We start from the raw sequence: 22,301 nt of genomic DNA, 5'->3' as shown, positions 1-22,301 counted from the left end.
TTACATAAAATTAATAAAAAATGTAATAATTATACAAGGTGGAAATGCTGTATGTTCAAAGATTTCACATGCATCGCCTAACCTTATGGCTCCAATAGCCTGAGATATACCTTCCCCTAATTCCAAGCAGAAAGGCAATATAGTAAATATAGTTACATCACCTACATGAAATAACCACCAGTAGGTGTGTTGCCTCCGCCGCCCCAACGCACGTTTCGCTCGATCTTCGTCCATATATTTTGTATTATTTCTGTATATTCTATGACTAAGGGCAGCCATGCTAGAAAGGAGTTAGAATCACTCTGTACTTTTTAACTACGGATATCCTCATTTTTAATGGATGAGTTAAATGGAAGTTTTAATTACTCAAGTACAGATCCTTTCCTCTTGTTTTTACTTATATCCATAAAGGATGTGAAAAGAAGCAGTCGAACAGTCCCCTAGGGGAAAATTCCGAAAAGGCTAAGTTACGCCCTATTTATGGGAATAACTCATTTATAGTTTGGGTCAGACTGCTAGGATCCTGAGATTAGGGCTCTGCAGTGGAGCGGAGGGGCAAACTCCGCTCCATTCATAATCTATGGGCCCGTCAAAGAGAGGAGGCAATTATATATGTTTTTGGATGAATCCTTCATATACAAAAATAATAACAAATATGTATAAACAAGACTACTGATATTACAAGATAATACCGAGAATAATAAGCATCTACTTGTGGAACGTAATTCGATAAAATGATGAAGTCACAGACAAGGGACCGGAAACCAAAATGCTTCTTCAGGATTCATCACTCTCCACCACACTCACCTCTTTCCAAGGGCTGACAAACTGAGTACGGGCATATCGAGTCAGCATGTGAATTATCACCACTTGTCCCCATTCCTCCACATCAACCAGCAGGTTGCAGAGTTTACGATAATTTTTGTGAATTAGGTCGATCCGGTCTGGACAAACCTCTTCAAAAGCCATCACGACACTACCTGCAACAAGCTGGAAAACAAAACAAAAAAACCACGATGTAAACGCAGAAAGCGCTCAGACAGACCGGCATAAAAATATCACGAGAATGAAAACAGAATCTTCAGTTTCAGATGGAATGTGCAGGCTGCAGCCAATCAGCAACTGCTAACTGGCTGCAGCCGATCAGCAACTGCCAACATCTCATGATGCCCGCCATTAAATGCTGATGCAAGTAGTCAGTAGTGAGGAATACAGCAGTGAATGCGGAGGCAGATGCCAGTCATGGAGGGGAGTATAGCTTTTGTTGGGGAAGGGTTTATTAACTCTCTCTGGGCCATGGAGCTTAAGTTTTAAAGTAGACAAACCTCTCTTAAAGGGAATGTGCCAGAAGAAAGTAACTTATTAATTAAATCAAGTTTTTTCATTGAACACTATTTTGGGTGATGTTTTTATTCACGCTAATATCCACATTTAAAAAAAAAAAAAAAAAAAAAAAAAAAGTAAACCTTGCATCTTTCACAATGACCACTGAGCCTCACATCAGGTGGAAAGTTCTTGTTCTGCAGAGATCACTTTTCAGCAGTCAGAATTACATCTGCACTATGACTTTTACACAGATAAAATAACATGCCCTTTACATTTTCCCATAGAAGTCAATAAATAGCTGCAGTCTATTGATTCCTAGGTCTATGTAGCTGGTGCGAAGGAAATCTGTAAAAGCTGTGAACTGCAGTTCAGATAAGATAGCCATCCCCTACTGCACAGAAAAATACAATTAGAAAATAAAAACTGATCTGAAAAAAGTAAGCGTCACTATAAGGTTTATTACAGTTATTAATAAAAATAAGGTATATATTCTATTTTAAATAATTCAAATATAGGCAAGGCATAACATATAGGCAATGTGATCCTCATGAAAAGCGCGGAGCATCACTGCTTAATTTATCCTATTATGAAAGAGCTTATTATGCATATACAGTGGGGCAAAAAAGTATTTAGTCAGTCAGCAATAGTGCAAGTTCCACCACTTAAAAAGATGAGAGGCGTCTGTAATTTACATCATAGGTAGACCTCAACTGTGGGAGACAAACTGAGACAAAAAATACAGAAAATCACATTGTCTGTTTTTTTATCATTTTATTTGCATATTCTGGTGGAAAATAAGTATTTGGTCAGAAACAAACAATCAAGATTTCTGGCTCTCACAGACCTGTAACTTCTTCTTTAAGAGTCTCCTCTTTCCTCCACTCATTACCTGTAGTAATGGCACCTGTTTAAACTTGTTATCAGTATAAAAAGACACCTGTGCACACCCTCAAACAGTCTGACTCCAAACTCCACTATGGTGAAGACCAAAGAGCTGTCAAAGGACACCAGAAACAAAATTGTAGCCCTGCACCAGGCTGGGAAGACTGAATCTGCAATAGCCAACCAGCTTGGAGTGAAGAAATCAACAGTGGGAGCAATAATTAGAAAATGGAAGACATTCAAGACCACTGATAATCTCCCTCGATCTGGGGCTCCACGCAAAATCCCACCCCGTGGGGTCAGAATGATCACAAGAACGGTGAGCAAAAATCCCAGAACCACGCGGGGGGACCTAGTGAATGAACTGCAGAGAGCTGGGACCAATGTAACAAGGCCTACCATAAGTAACACACTACGCCACCATAGACTCAGATCCTGCAGTGCCAGACGTGTCCCACTGCTTAAGCCAGTACATGTCCGGGCCCGTCTGAAGTTTGCTAGAGAGCATTTGGATGATCCAGAGGAGTTTTGGGAGAATGTCCTATGGTCTGATGAAACCAAACTGGAACTGTTTGGTAGAAACACAACTTGTCGTGTTTGGAGGAAAAAGAATACTGAGTTGCATCCATCAAACACCATACCTACTGTAAAGCATGGTGGTGGAAACATCATGCTTTGGGCTGTTTCTCTGCAAAGGGGCCAGGACGACTGATCCGGGTACATGAAAGAATGAATGGGGCCATGTATCGTGAGATTTTGAGTACAAACCTCCTTCCATCAGCAAGGGCATTGAAGTTGAAACGTGGCTGGGTCTTTCAACATGACAATGATCCAAAGCACACCGCCAGGGCAACAAAGGAGTGGCTTCGTAAGAAGCATTTCAAGGTCCTGGAGTGGCCTAGCCAGTCTCCAGATATCAACCCTATAGAAAACCTTTGGAGGGAGTTGAAAGTCCGTGTTGCCAAGCGAAAAGCCAAAAACATCACTGCTCTAGAGGAGATCTGCATGGAGGAATGGGCCAAAATACCAACAACAGTGTGTGGCAACCTTGTGAAGACTTACAGAAAACGTTTGACCTCTGTCATTGCCAACAAAGGATATATTACAAAGTATTGAGATGAAATTTTGTTTCTGACCAAATACTTATTTTCCACCATAAAATGCAAATAAAATGATAAAAAAACAGACAATGTGATTTTCTGGATTTTTTTTTCTCAGTTTGTCTCCCATAGTTGAGGTCTACCTATGATGTAAATTACAGACGCCTCTCATCTTTTTAAGTGGTGGAACTTGCACTATTGCTGACTGACTAAATACTTTTTTGCCCCACTGTATTATATATTCACTTTTGAGGACGTGACACTTTGTTCCTGTGTCCTACAGGTGGATCTTTAAAAAAGCAGCAAAATCCAGCAAAAAGGATCCATATTTAAAAAAAAATTAAAAAATCAAAAATTGCCTTATACTGTAAGGCAATGACTAAGGATCATGTCTGAAACGCCTAGGATATACGGTAATGACCAAGGACCGTGTCTGAAACGTGTATGGTATAAGGTAATGACTAAGGACCGTGCAAGAAACCTGTATGGTATAAGGTAATGGTGTCTGAAACGTGTATGGTATAAGGTAATGACTAAGGACCGTGCCCGAAACGTGTATGGTATACGGTAATGACTAAGGACCGTGCCTGAAACGTGTACGGTATAAGGTAATGACTAAGGACCGTGCCTGAAACGTGTATGGTATAAGGTAATGACTAAGGACCGTGCCTGAAACGTGTATGGTATAAGGTAATGACTAAGGACCGTGCCTGAAACGTGTATGGTATAAGGTAATGACTAAGGACCGTGCCTGAAACGTGTATGGTATAAGGTAATGACTAAGGACCGTGCCTGAAACGTGTATGGTATAAGGTAATGACTAAGGACCGTGCCTGAAATGTGTACGGTATAAGGTAATGACTAAGGACCGTGCCTGAAACGTGTATGGTATAAGGTAATGACTAAGGACCGTGCCTGAAACGTGTATGGTATAAGGTAATGACTAAGGACCGTGCCTGAAACGTGTATGGTATAAGGTAATGACTAAGGACCGTGCCTGAAACGTGTATGGTATAAGGTAATGACTAAGGACCGTGCCTGAAACGTGTACGGTATAAGGTAATGACTAAGGACCGTGCCTGAAACGTGTACGTTATAAGGTAATGACTAAGGACCGTGCCTGAAACGTGTATGGTATAAGGTAATGACTAAGGACCGTGCCTGAAACGTGTATGGTATAAGGTAATGACTAAGGACCGTGCCTGAAACGTGTACGGTATAAGGTAATGACTAAGGACCGTGCCTGAAACATGTACGTTATAAGGTAATGACTAAGGACCGTGCCTGAAACGTGTATGGTATAAGGTAATGACTAAGGACCGTGCCTGAAACGTGTATGGTATAAGGTAATGACTAAGGACCGTGCCTGAAACGTGTATGGTATAAGGTAATGACTAGGGACCGTGCCTGAAACGTGTATGGTATAAGGTAATGACTAAGGACAGTGTCTGAAACGTGTATGGTATAAGGTAATTACTAAGGACCGTGCCTGAAACGTGTATGGTATACGGTAATGGTGTCTGAAACGTCTATGGTATAAGGTAATGACTAAGGACCGTGCCTGAAAGGTGTATGGTATAAGGTAATGACTAAGGACTGTGCCTGAAACGTGTATGGTATAAGGTAATGACTAAGGACCGTGCCTGAAACGTGTATGGTATACGGTAATGGTGTCTGAAACGTGTATGGTATAAGGTAATTACTAAGGACCGTGCCTGAAACGTGTATGGTATACGGTAATGACTAAGGACCGTGCCTGAAACGTGTACGGTATAAGGTAATGACTAAGGACCGTGCCTGAAACATGTACGTTATAAGGTAATGACTAAGGACCGTGCCTGAAACGTGTATGGTATAAGGTAATGACTAAGGACCGTGCCTGAAACGTATATGGTATAGGTAATGACCAAGGACCGTGTCTGAAACGTGTATGGTATAAGGTAATGGTGTCTGAAACGTGTATGGTATAAGGTAATGACTAAGGACCGTGCAAGAAACCTGTATGGTATAAGGTAATGGTGTCTGAAACGTGTATGGTATAAGGTAATGACTAAGGACCGTGCCTGAAACGTGTATGGTATACGGTAATGACTAAGGACCGTGCCTGAAACGTGTACGGTATAAGGTAATGACTAAGGACCGTGCCTGAAACATGTACGTTATAAGGTAATGACTAAGGACCGTGCCTGAAACATGTACGTTATAAGGTAATGACTAAGGACCATGCCTGAAACGTGTATGGTATAAGGTAATGGTGTCTGAAACGTGTATGGTATAAGGTAATGACTAAGGACCGTGCCTGAAACGTGTATGGTATAAGGTAATGACTAAGGACCGTGCCTGAAACGTGTATGGTATAAGGTAATGACTAAGGACTGTGCCTGAAACGTGTATGGTATACGGTAATGGTGTCTGAAACGTGTATGGTATAAGGTAATTACTAAGGACCGTGCCTGAAACGTGTATGGTATACGGTAATGACTAAGGACCGTGCCTGAAACGTGTACGGTATAAGGTAATGACTAAGGACCGTGTCTGAAACATGTACGTTATAAGGTAATGACTAAGGACCATGCCTGAAACGTGTACGGTATACGGTAATGACTAAGGACCGTGCCTGAAACGTTTATGGTATAAGGTAATGACTAAGGACTGTGCCTGAAACGTGTATGGTATAAGGTAATGACTAAGGACCGTGCCCGAAACGTGTATGGTATAAGGTAATGACTAAGGACCGTGCATGAAACGTGTATGGTATAAGGTAATGACTAAGGACCGTGCCTGATACGTGTATGGTATAAGGTAATGACTAAGGACCGTGCCTGAAACGTGTATGGTATAAGGTAATGGTGTCTGAAACGTGTATGGTATAAGGTAATGACTAAGGACCGTGCCTGAAACATGTATGGAATACGGTAATGGTGTCTGAAACGTGTATGGTATAAGGTAATGACTAAGGACCGTGCCTGAAACGTGTATGGTATAAGGTAATGACTAAGGACCGTGCCTGAAACGTGTATGGTATAAGGTAATGACTAAGGACCGTGCCCGAAACGTGTATGGTATAAGGTAATGACTAAGGACCGTGCATGAAACGTGTATGGTATAAGGTAATGACTAAGGACCGTGCCCGAAACGTGTATGGTATAAGGTAATGACTAAGGACCGTGCATGAAACGTGTATGGTATACGGTAATGACTAAGGACCGTGCCTGAAACGTGTATGGTATACGGTAATGACTAAGGACCGTGCCTGAAACGTGTATGGTATACGGTAATGACTAAGGACCGCGCCTGAAACGTGTATGGTATATAAGGTAATGACTAAGGACCGTGCCTGAAATGTGTATGGTATAAGGTAATGACTAAGGACCGTGCCTGAAACGTGTATGGTATACGGTAATGACTAAGGACCGTGCCTGAAACATGTATGGTATAAGGTAATGACTAAGGACTGTGCCTGAAACGTGTATGGTATAAGGTAATGGTGTCTGAAACGTGTATGGTATAAGGTAATGACTAAGGACTGTGCCTGAAACGTGTATGGTATACGGTAATGGTGTCTGAAACGTGTATGGTATAAGGTAATGACTAAGGACAGTGTCTGAAACGTGTATGGTATAAGGTAATGACTGAGGACCGTGCCTGAAACGTGTATGGTATACGGTAATGACTAAGGACCGTGCCTGAAACGTGTATGGTATAAGGTAATGACTAAGGACTGTGCCTGAAACGTGTATGGTATACGGTAATGACTAAGGACCGTGCCTGAAACGTGTATGGTATACGGTAATGACTAAGGACCGTGCCCGAAACGTGTATGGTATAAGGTAATGACTAAGGACCGTGCCTGAAACGTGTACGGTATAAGGTAATGACTAAGGACTGTGCCTGAAACATGTACGTTATTAAGGTAATGACTAAGGACCGTGCCTGAAACGTGTATGGTATAAGGTAATGACTAAGGACTGTGCCTGAAACGTGTATGGTATAAGGTAATGACTAAGGACCGTGCCTGAAACGTGTATGGTATAAGGTAATGACTAAGGACCGTGCCTGAAACGTGTATGGTATACGGTAATGGTGTCTGAAACGTGTATGGTATAAGGTAATTACTAAGGACCGTGCCTGAAACGTGTATGGTATACGGTAATGGTGTCTGAAACGTGTATGGTATAAGGTAATGTCTGAGGACCGTGCCTGAAACGTGTATGGTATAAGGTAATGACTAAGGACCGTGCCTGAAACGTGTATGGTATAAGGTAATGACTAAGGACCGTGCCTGAAACGTGTATGGTATAAGGTAATGACTAAGGACCGTGCCTGAAACGTGTACGTTATAAGGTAATGACTAAGGACCGTGCCTGAAACGTGTATGGTATAAGGTAATGACTAAGGACCGTGCCTGAAACGTGTATGGTATAAGGTAATGACTAAGGACTGTGCCTGAAACGTGTATGGTATAAGGTAATGACTAAGGACCGTGCCTGAAACGTGTATGGTATAAGGTAATGACTAAGGACTGTGCCTGAAACGTGTATGGTATACGGTAATGACTAAGGACCGTGCCTGAAACGTGTATGGTATAAGGTAATGACTAAGGACTGTGCCTGAAACGTGTATGGTATACGGTAATGGTGTCTGAAATGTGTATGGTATAAGGTAATGACTAAGGACTGTGCCTGAAACGTGTATGGTATACGGTAATGGTGTCTGAAACGTGTATGGTATAAGGTAATTACTAAGGACCGTGCCTGAAACGTGTATGGTATACGGTAATGGTGTCTGAAACGTGTATGGTATAAGGTAATGACTGAGGACCGTGCCTGAAACGTGTATGGTATAAGGTAATGACTATGGACCGTGCCTGAAACGTGTATGGTATAAGGTAATGACTAAGGACCGTGCCTGAAACGTGTATGGTATAAGGTAATGACTAAGGACCGTGCCCGAAACGTGTATGGTATAAGGTAATGACTAAGGACCGTGCATGAAACGTGTATGGTATAAGGTAATGACTAAGGACCGTGCCTGAAACATGTATGGTATACGGTAATGACTAAGGACCGTGCCTGAAACGTGTATGGTATACGGTAATGACTAAGGACCGTGCCTGAAACGTGTATGGTATACGGTAATGACTAAGGACCGTGCATGAAACGTGTATGGTATAAGGTAATGACTAAGGACCGTGCCTGAAACGTGTATGGTATAAGGTAATGACTAAGGACCGTGCCTGAAACGTGTATGGTATAAGGTAATGACTAAGGACTGTGCCTGAAACGTGTATGGTATAAGGTAATGACTAAGGACCGTGCCTGAAACGTGTATGGTATAAGGTAATGACTAAGGACTGTGCCTGAAACGTGTATGGTATACGGTAATGACTAAGGACCGTGCCTGAAACGTGTATGGTATAAGGTAATGACTAAGGACTGTGCCTGAAACGTGTATGGTATACGGTAATGGTGTCTGAAATGTGTATGGTATAAGGTAATGACTAAGGACTGTGCCTGAAACGTGTATGGTATACGGTAATGGTGTCTGAAACGTGTATGGTATAAGGTAATTACTAAGGACCGTGCCTGAAACGTGTATGGTATACGGTAATGGTGTCTGAAACGTGTATGGTATAAGGTAATGACTGAGGACCGTGCCTGAAACGTGTATGGTATAAGGTAATGACTATGGACCGTGCCTGAAACGTGTATGGTATAAGGTAATGACTAAGGACCGTGCCTGAAACGTGTATGGTATAAGGTAATGACTAAGGACCGTGCCCGAAACGTGTATGGTATAAGGTAATGACTAAGGACCGTGCATGAAACGTGTATGGTATAAGGTAATGACTAAGGACCGTGCCTGAAACATGTATGGTATACGGTAATGACTAAGGACCGTGCCTGAAACGTGTATGGTATACGGTAATGACTAAGGACCGTGCATGAAACGTGTATGGTATAAGGTAATGACTAAGGACCGTGCCCGAAACGTGTATGGTATAAGGTAATGACTAAGGACCGTGCCCGAAACGTGTATGGTATAAGGTAATGACTAAGGACCGTGCCTGAAACGTGTATGGTATAAGGTAATGACTAAGGACCGTGCCTGAAACGTGTATGGTATAAGGTAATGACTAAGGACTGTGCCTGAAACGTGTATGGTATACGGTAATGGTGTCTGAAACGTGTATGGTATAAGGTAATGACTAAGGACCGTGCCTGAAACGTGTACGTTATAAGGTAATGACTAAGGACCGTGCCTGAAACGTGTATGGTATAAGGTAATGACTAAGGACAGTGTCTGAAACGTGTATGGTATAAGGTAATGACTAAGGACCGTGCCTGAAACGTGTATGGTATAAGGTAATGACTAAGGACTGTGCCTGAAACGTGTATGGTATACGGTAATGGTGTCTGAAACGTGTATGGTATAAGGTAATGACTAAGGACAGTGTCTGAAACGTGTATGGTATAAGGTAATGACTAAGGACCGTGCCTGAAACGTGTATGGTATAAGGTAATGACTAAGGACCGTGTCTGAAACGTGTACGTTATAAGGTAATGACTAAGGACCGTGCCTGAAACGTGTATGGTATAAGGTAATGACTAAGGACTGTGCCTGAAACGTGTATGGTATACGGTAATGGTGTCTGAAACGTGTATGGTATAAGGTAATGACTAAGGACTGTGCCTGAAACGTGTATGGTATAAGGTAATGGTGTCTGAAACGTGTATGGTATAAGGTAATGACTAAGGACCGTGTCTGAAACGTGTATGGTATAAGGTAATGACTAAGGACCGTGCCTGAAACGTGTATGGTATAAGGTAATGACTAAGGACCGTGCCTGAAACGTGTATGGTATAAGGTAATGACTAAGGACCGTGCCTGAAACGTGTATGGTATACGGTAATGACTAAGGACCGTGCCTGAAACGTGTATGGTATAAGGTAATGACTAAGGACCTTGCCCGAAACGTGTATGGTATAAGGTAATGACTAAGGACCGTGCCTGAAACGTGTATGGTATAAGGTAATGACTAAGGACCGTGTCTGAAACGTGTATGGTATAAGGTAATGACTAAGGACCGTGCTGAAACGTGTATGGTATAAGGTAATGACTAAGGACCGTGCTGAAACGTGTATGGTATAAGGTAATGACTAAGGACCGTGCCTGAAACGTGTATGGTATAAGGCAATAACTAAGGACCGTGCCTGAAACGTGTATGGTATAGGTAATGACTAAGGACCGTGCCTGAAACGTGTATGGTATAAGGTAATGACTAAGGACCGTGCCTGAAACGTGTATGGTATAAGGTAATGACTAAGGACCGTGCCTGAAACGTGTATGGTATAAGGTAATGACTAGGGACCGTGCCTGAAACGTGTATGGTATAAGGTAATGACTAAGGACCGTGCCTGAAACGTGTATGGTATAAGGTAATGACTAAGGACTGTGCCTGAAATGTGTATGGTATAAGGCAGCTGACCTTCCCTTTCTTATCCTGATCTTTAAGACAATCCTGAATAAAAACCTGCACTTATTCTATAAAATTCCTCCCATTTCACAGACAGGCACATTTTGCGCTCTATAGGATCTATATACGACCCCAGCCTTCATCTCCGCTTCCGGGACATGGATACTGGAGTAGAATATCTGGAATCTGTCTATGCCTCCCAATGGCATGAAACTCTATAAAGGAGGATAAAGGGGCTTATGTGTCATGTTAGCAATCAGTCGAGCATGCATAATGAAGAAATCATTCTCTGCACATACCGAGATATCACGAGGGCGCACTATAAACACCACAAAAACAACATACCGTATACGTAAAAATAAAAGGGCGAAACAAACCCCCAGGGGAACATAAAGGCTTCATTCATTGAAAGCAAACAGGATTACATGGAAGTAACGGCAACTTCCCACATGACTATTAATAGTAATTGAATGAAAACACAATTTGATGAATGTCTTTAGGAAAAAAAAAAAGTTATTTGTACCAACATTAATATTTTTTTCCTTCCCGTAATATTTGGCCAACATTCCGTATATTAATATGCACCCAACCTAACAAAAAGAAAACGGCGCAGAATATATACTAGTTATTATGCTAAGCAAGCTGGAAGTCCTTGGGGGATGTTATGAATTACCAATCAGTAGAAGCGTGAAGTTGCATTTATTGACTCCAGCCCCGTCCACATACTGGAGCCTGCTGGTACCAGCGTGAGCACAACTCAATCCACAAACCAGGCTTCTGATTATGTGGAAGAACTAAATAAAATACGTCAGACATCTTAGGATAATTTGCTTTTCCTGTCATTCGTAGCATGAAAAGGGCCAAAAGATAGAGCAAGCTACGCGCGCGCAACAACATAAAGCCCATCTACAACATCACCATGCCAAGACTTAATTAGTAGAAAGGTTATGCAACGGATAGTGTGCGAGCTCATTACTATGCCCGAATCACCCTCTAACCAGAGGAAAACAATCAAGGAACACAACAGTCAATGCAAATGTACATGGCCGATTATCCCGGAAAACGAAGACGACAACGATCCAATCACAATAGTGCACGCAATGTTCTGCCTCCTGACAGTAATCTATATTCTACAGGCCTGTGCCGACAAGTGAGCGTTATACAGGGACATAGTTCATAACTAGAAAGATCACGGACAGAGACACAAAGAATACAGGAGTGCAAAAGATATATTTCAGAAGGCACACACTTTATAAAAAAAAAAAAAAAAAAAGACATCCCCCACCATTGCCCAACTGCGCTTACTCCGCTGATTACGCCGAACTCTAGGGCCTGGACCAATCTCAGTGCAAGAAATGCCAACTCAGCCAACCATTGGCTGACACCGGTCTCTGCTGTGGTCTGTGATTGGCTAATTTGGCATTTCCTGGCATTTCAAGGTGGGACTAGGAAGTAAAAACTGCACTGAAAAGGGATCTGCAGGGGGATTGGTGATGATAAAAACATTAAAACTATGATTGGAGGGAACCAGTCATTAGATTCCTGCTGCTTAACCCCTTATCAACCGCCCATAGGCCTTTAATGGTGGCAGTTAAGGGTCCTTATTCCTCAGCACCGCTTTTTAATGGTGCTGAGAAATAAGGGAATAGCTCCCCCCAGTATTCGAAAATCTCTGGGATATCGGCTACAGGGGGTAGACGAGACCCCGGTGAGTGCAATTTAAAAAAAGAAAGGTCAGATTTCCAATTTATTTATTTCTCCTAGGATATGATCTAGCATACCAGAGAAATGGGGCCCCCAAGCACCTACGGTGTCCCTACATCCTCCAGCTCTGTCCCCCGGCATCTTCTTCTGGGAAGAAAATTGCGGGCGCGTGTGCATTACGGCCACCGAGATCTGCCGGCTGGCACCTGGCAACAATAGGAGATTTTTCTTATTGGTTTATTTTGATCACTGTGATAGGGTCTATCACAGTGATAAAAAAATAAAAAAAAATAAAAAAATAAAAAAAAAAGTATATGGGAACCCCCTATATCACACCCTTGGATAGGCAAAAATAACATTTTAAAAAAAATTGTTTTTTTTCCCATTTTTCATTAGTGTTAGGGTTGGGGCTAGAAAACCATCAATTAACTGGAGTGGGGGCAGCGAGAAGCACACCGGGTGCATAATCGGACAAATCAGATCTCTTCCTGTAGTCCCCAGCCGGCTGTTCAAACTATGCTTCCTAGGAAACATTGAGGCGCTTCAGAGACAGAAATATCTCGCTGCAATGGTCCAGCCACCATCTGATTTCATGGCGCCCGTAGTTCGGCAGGTTCAATTTAAAGGGAATCTATCAGGAGGATTTCACTCCCTTATCCCCAACCTATTCACATGTGCAAAAGTTAAGTTCGGCAATACGTTTACATGGCCAGCACGTTACTCCATTACTGTAACTTCAGGCAAAGGAGCAAGCAGTCAAACCAGAAGGTGGCAACATTGGGTGGGGAATAGAGCTGGAGTGACAGAGGCTTCAGATCTACAAATCGCTCTTAAGCTTCATTTGCATATCAAGTCAAAAGTGGATATCTCAGTAACGGACTTGCCATATATGGGTATGTGCACACGTAGAATGGACCTCTGCGGCTTTTTCCGCAGCGGATTTGAGAAATCCACAGGTAAAAGGCACTGCGTTTTACCTGCGAAATTACCGCGGATTTTGTGCGGATTCCACTGGGGTTTTACACCTGCAGATTCCTATTATGGAGCAGGTGTAAACCGCAGAGGAATCCGCACAAAGAATTGACATGCTGCGGCATGTAACCCGCAGCGTTTCCGCGCATTTTTTTCCGCAGCATGGGCACAGCGTTTTCTGTTTTCAATAGGTTTAAATTGTACTGTAAACGCATGGAAAGCCGCTGCGGACCCGCAGCAAAATCTGCAACGTGTGCACATAGCCTAAAGGTATTGCTAGATCCGTCATTGAAACATGCTCATAGACCTACTTTTTTTTTTTTTAAGAAAATGCTTGACAATGAAACCTGAGCTAAAGAGATGTGTTTTCTTGGAGAAGATTTACCTAGTCTGGATACAATAGTAATTATTTCTTAGCTACATTTTCAGCATTCGAATGTTAGCAAAGTTTGGAATTAAACCAGAAAGTGAATTAGAACGTTACAGATCTTTAGTTTTCAGATAGCGACTTAAACTACCAGAGTGTGGTTATTTTACAGACTTTATGGGCCCTTAAATTCCCTGCAGCTTGTTGGAGAGCCCAGGTTGCATCTATACATGTGCTACATCAAGAAAGGAAAACAGGAATCCATTATGTCTACCCCCTTAGTGACCGGGCAAAATTTTTCAAATCTGACTTGTCACTTTATGTGGCAATAACTCTAAATGTGTCAACGAATCCCAGTGATTTTGAGACTTATTTAGTGACACATTATATTTTATGCTAATCGTAAATTTCAATCAATGTTTTGCATTTATTAAAAACTGGCAAATTTCAAACTCTGAATAATTATCCCTGTAATCCAGATAGTCAAACCACACAAAACAGTTAATAAATAACATTTCCCTCATGTCTATTTTACATCAGCACCATCTGTAAAAACATATTTTATTTTGTTCGGATGTTAGAAAATGTAAATATTGGAGCAGTATTTTTTTTTCATTATTTTCAAGTAAAATTTACAAAACTTATTATTATTTTTTTTAGGGGCCTATTCAGTTTTGAAGTGACTTTGGGGGACCAATACATAGGAAAGCCCACAAAAAAGTGATACCATTTTAAGAACAGCAACACAACATATTCAAACTGTATAATGTACACCCCATAGTCCTCCAAACAGTATAATGGCCCCACAGTTCTCCATACAGTATAATGGCCCCACACAGTATAATAGGCCCACATAGTACTCCATACTCCACAAAAACACTAGTGCATGCCCTTATCATCTCCCGCCTCGACTACTACAACCTCCTACTCTCTGGACTCCCCTCTAGCACTCTGGCACCACTCCAATCCATCCTACACTCTGCTGCTCGACTAATCTACCTGTCTCCCCGCTATTCCCCAGCCTCTCCCCTATGCCAAGCCCTTCACTGGCTTCCTATTGCCCAGAGACTCCAGTTCAAAACCCTCACAATGACCTACAAAGCCATCCACAACCTATCTCCTCCATACATCTGTGACATGATCTCCCGGTACCTACCAACACGCAACCTCCGATCCTCTCAAGACCTCCTTCTCTACTCCCCTCTCATCTCTTCTTCCCACAACCGCATCCAAGACTTCTCCCGTGCTTCCCCCATACTCTGGAACTCTCTACCCCAGCACATCAGGCTCTCGCCTACCATAGAAACTTTCAAAAAGAACCTGAAGACTCACCTCTTCCGACAAGCCTACAGCCTGCAGTGATCCTGAACCTACTGAACCGCCGCACAACCAGCTCTGCCCTCTCCTAGTGTATCATCACCCATCCCCTGCAGATTGTGAGCCCTCGCGGGCAGGGTCCTCCCTCCTTATGTACCCGTGTGCCTTGTTTTTTGCTCATGTTTAATGTATTTGTCTATATTTGACCCGTATTTCACATGTAAAGCGCCATGGAATAAATGGCGCTATAAAAATGAATAATAATAATAATAATAATAATAATACAGTATAATGGCCCCACATAGTGCTCCATACAGTATAATGGATAATGGGCGAAACACAATGCTCCATACAGTACAATGGGCCCAACATAGTCTTCCATACAGTATAATGGGCCCGCCTAGTGCTCCATACAGTATAATGGCCCCACATAGTGCTCCATACAGTATAATGGCCCCACATAATGCTCCATACAGTATAATGGCCCCACATAGTGCTCCATACAGTATAATGGCCCCACATAGTGCTCCATACAGTATAATGGCCCCACATAGTCAGTCCTCCATACAGTATAATGGCCCCACATAGTACTCCATACAGTATAATGGGCAAATATAGCGCTCCATAGAGTTTAATAGTACCCATATTAAAAAGTAAATACTCACTTCTATCCTTTTCCCCACTGCTCCAGTGTCTTCATGGTGTCTTAAGATCGTCGGCACAACTCGGTACAGTGGGCCCATTGCAATGACTTCATCGCGCCCACTGTGCTAAGACATCAGACACAGAGAGGGAATGTTGGGAGAGGGAGTGTCAGCTTTCGCTCCCTCCTCTATCATTGCTTTCTACTGTATCTGCATTGAGGATGCCAATATAGTTGAAATGCAATGCTGGGCAGGGAACCTGCCAAATAAACTCAGGTGACCCGCCTGGTGACATGGGCCAGATTTGGCCCCACAAGCCAGAGTTTGACACATGTATAACTAAAGGTACCGTCACACTAGGCGATATCGCCAGCGATCCGTGACGTTGCAGCGTCCTGCATAGCGATATCGCTATGTTTGGCACGCAGCAGCGATCTGGATCCTGCTGGGATATCGCTGGTTGCAGGGAGAGTGGACGAACTTTCTTTCGTCGCAACTCTCCCGCTGACATCGCTGGATCGCCGTGTGTGACGCCGATCCAGCGATGTCTTCACTGGTATCCATGGTAAACATCGGGTTACTAAGCGCAGGGCCGCGCTTAGTAACCCGATATTTACCATGGATACCATGGTAAAAGTAAAAAAAAAACACTACATACTCACCGTCTGTTGTCCGTCATGTCCCCTGGAGCTTGCCGTACTGACTGTCTCAGCGCCGTCCGGCCGTAAAGCAGAGCCCAGCGGTGAACCTGCAGTAACAGCGGTTCACCGCTGGGCACCGCTGTTACGGCCGGCCGGCGCTGAGACACAGTCAGTGCGGCAAGCGCCGAGGGACATGAAGGACGACAGAAGGTGCGTATGTAGTGTTTTTTTTTTTTTTACATGGGGACTTCGGCATCGCTGAAGACAGTTTCAGCGATGCCGAAGTCGCTTGGTCGCTGGAGAGAGCTGTCTGTGTGACAGCTCCCCAGCGACCACACAGCAACTTACCAGCGATCACGTCGCTGGTCGCGATCGCTGGTAAGTTGCTTAGTGTAACGGCACCTTAACTGGGAAGCTACCTGTAGTTGTGATAAAAATCAGTTTTATCAGCAGGAGATTCTCACTAGAGGACTAGTAAACATTCTGCCATGTAGCCCTCTATATCCATGAGCTCTGTATAACTAGGCACCCAACCACTGATTGCCAGCTTTCTGCCTATGCATAGTGTACACAGAAAGCAGCCAGCCATTTTTTTTTATTATTATTTATTTTTTTTAATTCATTTTTTTAGGGTAAAAAAAAAACATTTCTTAAATCTCTGGAAAATTCCATTTAAGGAACAATACGGACACATATACTGATTTCTTACAAGGAGCTACAGATGATACAGGCACCACTATTGTTTATGTGAAAAACATCTACACAAAGTGTCACATTCAAGGTCCCCAAGATGGATCATGCGTCCAGCCTTGTCTTTCACTCAGGAGAAAGCCATTGAGCAGCTGGAAATCATGGCTAGGCAAGCCAAGAGCCACAATAATTAATCACTGCATTAAGAGCTGCCATCTACAGCACTAACACCTTCATCTATCCACAAATCTCCTAACTCGCCAACTGGAACAAGTGAACGCTGCCTCCGAGCCCCCTATGTATTCATACACACAATGCGCGGCCCACAGAGGGGTCTTCTGCAAAAGGCTGTTACACTAGAAAGTCTCAGCTGTAGAACCGTAAAGAACCTCAAAGAGCCGCAAGGAGGAAAGTCACGAGCGAGCCAAGGAGCCATTCCTATCAGCGAGCGATTGAAATGTAAATGCCTTTCTTGTCTCAGTAAGTGGAAAAAACAATTCTGCGCTCATCCAGCAAATTTACTTTCTGACGGCTAATTTTTTTCATTCATTTTGGATATAATAAAGTACTCCCCTATTTCCTAGTGATGCAATTTGCACAAACAGAATCTATTTCACATTAGTATTTCTCTATCAAACAAATCTATTTTCCCTGGTAAACAGCCCTGCTCAGCGAAAAGGAGGTGGAGGACCTTCCAAGCTAGAATAAAGTGCATTACATCTGGGTTTATTTCTATGTATACTGATTTTAGGCAGTGTCGGAAAAAAATCTGCAACGTATATGCCTTCAAAAATGGAAGTGTTAATAGTTTATTTTTATCAGTTAACAGAATGAAAAGAAAATCTAAAATCAAATCAATATTTCGTGTGATCATCCTTTACTTTTAAAACAGCATCAATACATAGATGTGCAGGCAGATTGTGCCAAACACGTTGGAGAACTAACCACAGATCTGCCATGGCAGTAGGTTTGTGCACATCCCTCTGTCCTCATTTCATCCCACACAGACACACATGATGATGCTGAGATCAGGACTGTGCGGGGCTACATCATCACTTCCAGGAATCCTCTTGCTTTAAAGGGGTTGTCCACTACAAGGACAACCCCTTCTTAAACGAAATGTTCAGCCCCAATAAAATAAACCTATACTCCTCTCCCATGGAGTCGGCACTTGTGGTCCCGGGGCTGTGATGCGGTGAAGTGACACGTGATGCCCGGCAGCCAATCAGAGCTGGCATCACTGGCTCCGCCTTCGGACAAACTGTACATGAAGAGGAAGCGCGGGCTGCAGCTGATCTCAGACTTCATCTTTATTTCGACAGGAGGCGGAGACAGCGACGCCAGTGCTGATTGGGCGCTGGGCATCACGTGTCATTTTGCAGCATCAAAGCCCTGGTACCGCGAGTGCCAACACCGCGGGAAAGGAGCCGGAACGGGAGGGGAGATTATTTATAGGTAGGATTCTTTATTTCATTGGGGCCAAACATTTAGTTTAAGAAGGTGCTGTCCTAGTAGTGAACAACCCCTTTAAAGTGAGGATAGTTCTTAAAGACACTGGCCTATTCTTGCAGAAAGGGCATGTTTGAGTCAGAGGCTTCATAAATTCATAAAGAGAAAAGGGCATGTCTCCTAAGGAGTCAGGAGCGTCTGACGAGTGGCGTGTGCCTCGCCATAATTCTTACTCCAGTCAGGCACCAGAGTAAGATTTCTGGCATAAAGAACACCACAGTTCATCATGACAGACAAGCTGTGGCGACATGCAGCCTTTGCTCCATGGCTCCATCCATTTTGGAAATTGGCATGAGAATGCCACAAATCACTAAATGTTTGCACAACTGCCTCGTTGCACAAAAATCTTACAACTTCCGTTACTGCTGTGCTGAATCAGGGCCGCAGGCTACATGTTTGGGGTCGGTGTCCTGCGCCGAATAGAACAGACCAATTTCCTAACTCTATTTGGCAAAATACAGCTCAAAACTAATAAGGAACCTCCACCATGCTGCACTGTTGCCTGCAGGCACTTACTATTGTACAAACTCCCTTCTCTTACAGCCAAATATTTTCACTCCTTAGTCCAGGACACCTGCTGCCAATTTTCTGCACCTCAGTTACTATTTTTCCTGGCCTAGTTTCCATGTCAATAGGTATGGTTTTCTTGCATAGTTAAGTGTCTTGGCATTGTTGCCATGTTGAAGGTATAGCTTTTTGGCAGCAATTCTACAATGAAAACTATTCCTGACCAGACTTCTCTAAACAGTAGATGGGCGAAGCTGTGTCCCACTTATTGCTGCCAGTTCAGAGATGATCATGGCTGAACATCTTCATCCGCAGCACTGAGTATCCTTGGCCGACCACGACATCAACGGTCCTTGATGTTAGCCATTTCTTGGTGCTTCTTCAAAAGAGCTTGAACAACACATCTTGAAGCCCCAGTCTGCCTTGAAATCCTTGCCTGGGTAACACCTTGCTGGTGCAGTATAACTACCTTGTGTCTTGTTGCTGTGCTCAGTCTTGTCATGGTGTATGACCTGTGACATGAAGCGGTCTTCCACAATTTCACCTTTGTAGCAGAGTTTGACTGTTCCTCACCCAGTTTTTATGGCTCTGACGCAGCCGATTCTGTTTGTTAATGAGTGTGTTTCAAACTACATATTATGCAAATTGCCTCTTTGTGGAGGAAGAGGACTAGAACTCTAGTGCCACCTATTGGAAGTAGCAATCCTAACAGTCAACGTCGACCCTTTAACGAGCCTTGTCACATGACGTAGGGTAAGAGCCAATCCAGAATCTCAATTTGCAGAATCTGCGGTCAGACGCCTTTCACTCAGCCAAACCAGATCTCCCCATTGTGTTTCGGGGTACTGCCCCTCGTCAGTGCAGTGAACATTGCAGCCATGTTCCCAATACCTGCTTAAAACTTACACTCAGTATCATAATTAGGGATGAGCGAATGTACTAGGCGTTATCTGAGCATGCTCGTGTGCTAATCGAGTATCTTCGGCGTGCTCAAAAAATATGTTCGAGTCTCCGCCGCTGCATGTCTGATCATCAGTCGCAACACATGCAGGGATTGCCTGTGCTTGAAAGAAAACATTTCTCGAGCACACCAAAGACACTCTGCTAGCACAAGAGCATGCTCAGATAACACCTTATCAAAGCACGTTTGTTCATCACTAGCCATAATATAATATGCACACACGATATATTATATACACATTTTACACACATTTGCTAGGTCACTTTCTATAATGGCACACTGATAACGTCCACTCAGCCATCTTCACTGGCTCTTCTGAAATGAACTAAAAATGTAGATCCCTCCTGCGTAGACACATACGATCATTCCACCTTATCGAGCGCTCAGTATTGCATAAAACACCCTTGAATTAAAACAAAATGATTCACTGGTAACTGAAAAGTAGAAAATATTGCTTGTTAAAAAGCCGCCTGTTCATTTCTGTCCCCCTGGTGTCAATAGTGGCATTTGGCATAAACGGCAAAAAAAAAAAAAAAGAGAAATAAATCATACGGCACAACCAGCAATGAGCTGATCAGATTCGGATGCAGTCGTCCATTTATGTATTTTTTATATTAAAGCAATAACCACGGCTCATTTGTCTTGCAGCAGTCGCCACGCGTTTCTGTGCTGTTGCTATGAACTTGAGCCATTAGCCGTGCTCCAAGGTAAACTACATGAACCATCAACAAAAGTGACACTCAATCTAAGGAGTTCATATTTCCCCCAGATTATCTATGGCGCTTGACAAGCTGGTAATGAAAAAAATCACACTAAGCAAATGGATCTTCTAATAACCATAAATTCTCTGGAAAAATATGAGGGGCACAAAACGTTTCCTTGCATCTATTTTGTCATGAATTCTAATTAAAGGAGAGTGGGGAAGGGGGGCTGAAAAAAAAAAAAGGAAAAAAAAGGAAAAAAAAATGGCAGAGTGCTGGGTCATCACAAGGAGTGCATGGGAAGATGATTGATAATGTGCTGCAAGGTGGCCTATGCTGCAAAGACTCACTTCTCTTAAATTAATGACCCTCCTACCCGCCCTAATCATAGGCCCCAAATGGTATTCCCCTTCTTATTTCAATTTTCCCGAGACATGGAAGATGAAAAAGATCAGCCATTAATCTTCTAATAGCAGTATAATAGATCTATCACAATAAAACATCTGCACAAACAGTTATTTTTTTCATAACAGCGAAGCTCTTGCCGCCCTTAAATCAATAACTTAGGAAAACAGCAGTTTACCTCCGCGCGCCTCGGCTGACAACGTGAGATCTTATTAACGATTTCTAGTGGAGCGGAGGCGGCCATGATGATGCTGCGGGAGTAGAAGCCAGTGCTGTCTGACCGTGCGGCATGGATTTTCTGGGGTAAACCGATTTTCAGCAATGGTCTTTTCATTATCCAGCACAATGGGGCACATGCACAGAAAGTGTCACCGCTGCAGACTGTAGCGGACATGTCTGAAACTAGCGCACACATACGAGTATAGGACTATTTGCTCCAAGCTGAAAATGGTGCACTATACACATCGACGGATAACCAAAATGGCAGGAGTGCTTTACAAAACCCACCGAGAGACATTTCAGTAAGTAGAGATCATCACCGCCCCACAGGATCGGTGATAACTTCTAGATTGGAGTGGGTCTAACATTTTTGACTCCCACTGATGGCCAGAAGAGGACACTTTTATCCCTGGTAGAATGGAGTAGCAGTGCACAATTGTGACCGCCGCTCTATTCATCCCCTATTGGACTGACGGAGAGGGCCTAGTGGGGCACACCGGCAATCCAACAGAGAATGAATGGAGTAGCTGAGCATACATGTGACCGAAGCTCTATTCATCCCCTATTGGACTGACGGAGAAGGCCTAGTGGGGTATGCCGGCAATCCAACAGAGGATGAATGGAGTAGCTGAACATACATGTGACCGCCGCTCTATTCATCCCCTACTGGACTGACGGAGAAGGCCTAGTGGGGCATGCCGGCAGTCCAACAGAGGATGAATGGAGTAGCTGGGCATACACGTGATCGCCACTCTATTCATCCCCTATTGGACTGACGGAGAAGGCCTAGTGGGGCATGCCGGCAATCCAACAGAGGATGAATGGAGTAGCTGAGCATACATGTGACCGCCGCTCTATTCATCCCCTACTGGACTGACG

General features: G+C 43.3%; 1 protein-coding gene across 2 annotated transcripts in view; it reads right to left on the bottom strand.

Moving 5' to 3' along the window:
• The window catches only part of AP3B1 (adaptor related protein complex 3 subunit beta 1), a 298,487-nt gene that overhangs the window by 201,533 nt on the left and 74,653 nt on the right, over positions 1 to 22,301 (bottom strand). For both annotated transcript variants that reach the window (XM_077287054.1, XM_077287063.1), the window contains exon 7: positions 808 to 990. In XM_077287054.1, coding sequence (XP_077143169.1) covers positions 808 to 990 — 183 coding nt within the window. The remainder of the gene's footprint in view (positions 1 to 807; positions 991 to 22,301) is intronic.

This window comes from Ranitomeya variabilis, chromosome 1 (assembly GCF_051348905.1).
Source record: "Ranitomeya variabilis isolate aRanVar5 chromosome 1, aRanVar5.hap1, whole genome shotgun sequence".
Classification (NCBI taxonomy): Eukaryota; Metazoa; Chordata; class Amphibia; order Anura; family Dendrobatidae; genus Ranitomeya; species Ranitomeya variabilis.
Note: the sequence above shows the minus strand (reverse complement) of the source record. Positions and strands in the feature narration are given on the sequence as shown.